A 6,000-nucleotide genomic window follows, 5' to 3' on the forward strand; every position below is an offset into this window, starting at 1 on the left:
TGAGTGGCCTGAGTGGTAGAGACTATCTGTGGATTTCCAGTATCAACAATCTCTTCCTTCTTCACACAGTGCTAGAGTATGTCCCCAGCCTCCCAAAATGAAGTAGGAACAAATGACTGAGTTCTAGCCAATGGGATGTGGACTGAAGTCATATGTGCCCTCGCAGGATGGGATAATGGACCCTAACACTAACTTCTATACTAGTTCTGTCTCAATTCATCTTTTCCCTCATCTACTGATTTGATTCAAAGGATTGTATGAACATCTTCAGGATCTAGGGAGATAGCAGGGTTCCTAGATGAAGAAGTTTTGGCCCCTAAATGACTACAGAAGATGTCTCCACTCATCCAACCCACTTCTTTGCTACCAAACTTTAGCCCATGGATTTCATTCTGTGAAGCCAGGGAGATCTGGACTAGTTACCTGTCATTAGCCACCCATTTGTTTAATGTAAGCCAACAGTGATATTAGTTTGTCATAATTCTTGGGAGTAATCTTTATGCAGAAAACTAATAACCTTTAATATCAGAGCACAAAATTAAAAGTTCTCAATTTATAGTAGTCAAAAATTTCACTATTTCTTGGCTCTAAATGTATAATATGTGGTAGCATTAACAGTTTTCCATAATTGACCATACAATTAAAATTTAACTTAATCTCTTTAAATATGCAAAATACTTTTATTCTTTATAATGCTATATTATGTTCAGGGACTATTTTAAGTCTGTCAAACAAATGCAACTAGAGAAAACCTCAAACTCAATAAATAAAATCTGGTAATTAAAATATAACATTGGCAAACACTAGGCCATAAAATAAGAGTTCTAAATGTAGAGAGTGGCAAACCTTCAGTCATACCAATAAGCTCTCTCTTTTCATTCTCCATCTCTTTAGAAAATTCTTGTACAGAAGTGCTTGAGTTTGCCGATATACATTTATCTGTTTTTTGCTCATTTCACCTATCCATTAAATAAAGAGAAAGTCAAGAAGAATAATAAGTATTAGATGAATTGATTTTATTTTTCATTAAAATACTACTTGTTAAAACAATTCAAAATACTATTGCAATATATACCATGACTAAAATTTTACCTCAAATATTCATATATTCACTTTAAGCTATCGGGTAAAGTGAGTTGTGGTGGAGAATTAGAATAATTATTATCATACTTTTAGAATAACAGAGTCCTACAATGGAAAACTACCATTAGAGTTCATAATCTGGAAGAGAGCCTCACATTTTTTTAACCTCCTATCAGAATTCAGTAATATAAAGAAAACAATTAAATTTTATCTTATCCTATTAGTAGACATTTCTTGTTTCTTGCATTTTAATAGGAATCCCAGAGCTAATTGTTAACATCAAAATTCTATTTCATTTATCTCAATGACAAATTATGCTCATCAGATATAACCCTAATGAAATATTTTTATAGTATTTACCTTCAGATTGAAGTAAGCAACTTTTAAGAAATGAATTATAATGTGGAATAACAATTCAGGCTCAAATTACTTAAAACTTGATTCTGAGACACAGGAAGATAAAACAATTTCTCTCAATTTTTCTGAATTTAGAAGTCCCTGAATAACTCAAGAAACAAACTACAAGTTTTTTTAAGAAGAAAATTACAGGAGAAAATATTTTATGCCTAAATGGTTTAAAATAAACAAACTGAAACAATTTTTCGCTTTTTATAATATGCCAAGTTATTCTCTCCAATTTGCAAATTTAAATATTCAGACAATTTTCCTCAGCTAATACAGAAGCAAATTTTACTAGTTTTCTATTTTTTACTGTGTATCTATACAATAAATGTTGGATGAGAAAAAGTACAAAAATGTAGCCACTAAGCCTACAACATGAAACAAATAAGTTTTTGGAAATATCTGAAAAATAAGACTGATTTTAGCAGTGTCCATGTATTTGACACAATACAAAAAAAATCAAAGCTTTACTTACTGTCAGGGAAGTTAGAATAAGTATTCAGGAAACAGTCAAGCCACAGTTCTCTTTTTTTCTAGTGCAACAATTAAAGCTTTTCACTGCTTCTTCATTTATTTCTTAAATTGGTGGCTACTCCCGACAATTCTTCCTCAGATTGGTTTCTAAAAGGAGCTGGTTTCTGACAAAGTAAAGCAAGGCTGCGCATAAACTTGTTCTGTTTTCTGTGTTTTTTCCTTAATCCAGTTATTCAGCAGGGAAATAACTGTTCTATGATTGGTTGGAATAACACAAACCCTATGTTTGTTCATTTGGCCTTTCAACTCCAGGAAGAGGGGAAATGGTAAATAAGGAAAATGGTACTAGTCAATTGGACATCATGAGACCAAGATGAAGGAAAGAGGGAAAAAGGAGTAAAAATGATAACAACCAAAAAAGCACTTAAATTTGTATAAGATTTCTTTTTGCCCATTACTGATGTTTAACACATCTGTGAATTTGCCAAATTTAGCCTAAGCAGACAGAACATAGTGGAGCAGAATTTTTTTTCCTCTTTTTTTTTTTTCCCCTAATAGAGTTAAGTAATCATCCATAGTGTGCCTTGGAAAAACTCCCAGGGTAGACAAATGAATAATTATGAACAAATTCCTTTCCCCTGCTGTATTTACAGTACATGTAGGATTTTATAAGACACATAAAAGATAAAAGTACATGGATTGCTAATGACTAAAAAAGTATAAAAGCATTGAAGTGAACTTTTGTGCATGAGCACCAGAGAGAAAAACTAAAAAAAAAAAAGTACTCAATTCTCATTTCAAAGTCTATCTGAAAAGAACTGCAAATGTTTCTTGACCTGTAACAGTAAAAGGCAAAACAAGAAACCAAAGTCCATGAATTAGGAAATCTCAAATATTTGACATGGCTCCAATCCACAGATGTTAATAATTATAAAGCTGAGAGATGTTCTGGAGTAAAGTTGGATAATTAAAAGAAAGAGTTAAAGCTATGATATCAGATAGATAGACAGACAGATAAATTTATTTCTTTAGCAATTAGTCATACTTTTAAAAGTAGCCAACAGTAAAATCTTGCATGTCTTTTATATTTAAATTGGCAGAGACAAAGGTCATAGAGGTGTCCTGAAGGTCTTAATGTGATCTGTGGAATGGCTACAAACTTAAAATTTTGTATCCATAACAAAATTTTGTTGTTATAGATTTTTATGAGTGTCATTCTCCATTTTAAGAGTCTAATATCAATAATTTCTTAGATTTTATATATTTTACATTACTTACTCTTTCTTGTATGTGGTTAGTCTTCCTCTCCTTAACTTCTTAATAGATTCTCTTATATCTCCATTTTGGGGAGACCATTTTCTTCATTTAAATGTGAAGATTTCCCTACAAACAGTGATCCAATATAATCAGAAAATTCCAATCTGCAGCTAGAAGGACACCAGAAGGGTGAATAAAATAGATCCTAGATATGTAACCAAACTTAACTAAGGAGCAAGAGAACATAATAAAAAGAAGCTCATACATAATGAAAGAAACAAAGAAAGGAAGGCATGTGCCCAAGAGATAAAATTGAAAAGGGGAGTTAAATTTTTCCTCAGACTGTGAGTGGCATCTCAGACAACTGAGAAATCCAAGGATACATTCTACTGCGACTTAGGGTTCAGGTTTCTTAAGGCCCTTGTGAGCTGGACTTGATCCTTACAAGGTGGGATGCAGGAGTTCATATCCTTGCATCAAGTCAGAAGCTTTAGAGAACTGTTTAGTGTTAAAAGTAGGCCAGAAAATTTTCACCTGCTACCTGTAGGAAGTAGCGGAGATTGCTGGACAACCTCTTTGACCCATAGAAAAAGAAAACCCTAAGCATATATATGCTGTCAGGTAAAAGAGACAGAAGAGGGATTTCCTGGCTTAGTAATAGACAGAATAACATAGCAGTTGCTGTATGCACTCTAGAGCCAAATTTGGCTCAAATTCTAGTTCTGTTACCACATTTCCAAAGAAGAGATAGTTGGAGTGCAGGTAAGCAGCATAACATAGCTTCTCCGACCAAGAAAACAACAACTTGGTGAAGAGAACAGAAAGAAGGTCTCCAGTAATGAAGAAAAAGCTGACAGGAAAACTAGAATGCACATAGAAACTAAAGACAAAGGACAGAGAGTAACAAAGCAGTCTGGAATGTGAATGCCAGCTCCCCCTGAGGAAAAGATGTCTCTGTAAACACAAGGTAAGCCCAGGGGGGAAAATGTAAGGAGCCTGCAGTGCTAGTCCCTCCAAAAACCCCACAGTTATCGGTAACTGCATATTCAATGCAGTTACTCTAGAAGTGACTTCTTCCTTGTGGCAGGCTAGAGGTGGAGATGAAACCCATTGTAGCACCCATCATCACTGGACGTAATTTGGTCAGGACCCATTTGGGGAAAAAATTAATTGTTTAAGATTAACCTACTCTGGGAAGCAGAAGTCACAGAACAAGTACACACTTCAGGGTTTCTGCAGTCACCTTACCACAGGGACTGAATAGGAAATGGCCATGGCAGACAGAAGTGGAGATGGGGTGGGATAATCATAGACCATGAGAGAGGGTTAAGCAATGAATAACAGGCTTAGAGCAGGAAGGACATGGTGGTGGTCCCAGCCACGGTGGCAGGAAGCCAGGCCAGTCATGTGTGGTTTTCTGAGGGAGGCGTGTATGAAAGAACTCGCATAAAGGCCAGTGTACTGCTTGACACTTCCCCAGCCCCACTGCCTACTTTTAGCTTTCCCCATCTGCCAGTGTGATCGGGAAACCACTTAGATATCATGGCTGGGACATCCCAGAGTGTAGGGACAGAGAGGCCGCCGAAAAAGGTGGGCACCTCACAAGCTCACAGGCCATAAAACTAAGCAGAGACAGCAGTGACTTGTAGCGAAGAGCTGCTGGAGTGAAAGCCATTCTAAAATAGAAAACAAACTACTGATGGAACCTGCCCAACGGAAAAGGTGTGACAAGACTCCGCCTACACATAGAGAGCGAGAATTGAGATGAAAATAAAGTAGGTCTAAGTTGTGACTTGCTGTTCCCCCTCCCTGTATCTGGTTGCTTCCAATACTATAGACCTCGCAAAGAAACCATTCTCCCAAACACATGGATGATTTGGGGGGGGCTTCATTTTTCCTTTTCTTCATTTTCTGGAGTTTCTTTCTTTTCTCTTTTCCCTATTTTGCGCCCCCGCCCCCACGCCCCATACTGGGGATTTTGCTTTTCGTTTTACCTTTTTTCCCCTCATTTTAATTTTCTTTTCCCTATTTGTTTTGTTGTTGTTGTTTGTTTTTTTGTTACTTTTAGTTTTGGCTTTGGGTTTTTGAGACAGGGTCTCACTATGTAGTTGAGATTGCCCTGGAACTCACTGCGTAGCCCAGGCTGGTCTCAAACTCACAGCGATCCTCTTGCCTCAGCCTCCCAAGTGTTGGGATTACAGGTGTGTGCCACCACGCCCACCTTCCCTATTTGTTCTTTTCTCTGATACTTTAACCTAATTCTATTAACTTTCTTTTACTCTTTAATTTGATTCTTTATCTCTTTCTTCTGTCCTCATGCTTCTCATCTTCCTTTCTTTAGGTTTCAAATTTTACTTCTTTTATATTCCTTTTCCCATTCCTCCATTTCTATTATTACAATTAAATTCTATAAGCTTTTTAGATACTTGGTTGATTAATACTGTTATTGCTGATATATTTTCTATTACTAATGGTGATTTAGTTGCTGCATTTAGCAGATATTTATTGCATGTCAGTATTTGGTTTGTTTTTGTGTCTGTATTGTTATTGTAGCTCTTTTCTATTGATAAGGATGGTTAAATTATAGTTTTTAATTGGTATGTCAACATCTGGTTTATCTCTGACTCTACTTTTATGGCTGATCTGCTACTGTCAGTGATGGCAAAGATGTTGCTGTTAATTAGTTTTTACTGTACGCTAATATTTGGTCTGTCATTGTTTCATTGATATTACTGTGGTTCATTTCCCTTTTCTATGTGGTACTAGGGATCAAGCCCACAGAAA

At 36.0% G+C, this 6,000-nt stretch overlaps 1 protein-coding gene across 4 annotated transcripts in view; it reads right to left on the reverse strand.

Annotated features, from left to right (window-relative positions):
* Abca6 (ATP binding cassette subfamily A member 6) overlaps nucleotides 1–2,201 on the reverse strand; it is a 55,799-nt gene extending 53,598 nt beyond the window's left edge. Inside the window, exons 1-2 of one of the 4 annotated variants that reach the window (XM_010640572.3) lie at nucleotides 1,961–2,197; nucleotides 859–959 (exon numbers count right to left, since the gene is read on the reverse strand). In XM_010640572.3, the coding sequence (XP_010638874.1) occupies nucleotides 859–954 (96 nt within the window). In that variant the 5' untranslated portion in view covers nucleotides 955–959; nucleotides 1,961–2,197. Of the gene's footprint in view, nucleotides 1–846; nucleotides 964–1,960 lie in introns of those variants that run through there. The other 3 variants (XM_010640573.3, XM_033767437.1, XM_010640574.3) reach the window with 3 other exon arrangements.
* Nucleotides 2,202–6,000: the final 3,799 nt, after the last annotated feature.

This window comes from Fukomys damarensis, unplaced genomic scaffold, assembly GCF_012274545.1.
Source record: "Fukomys damarensis isolate Sample0158 unplaced genomic scaffold, DMR_v1.0_HiC HiC_scaffold_23, whole genome shotgun sequence".
Taxonomy (NCBI): domain Eukaryota; kingdom Metazoa; phylum Chordata; class Mammalia; order Rodentia; family Bathyergidae; genus Fukomys; species Fukomys damarensis.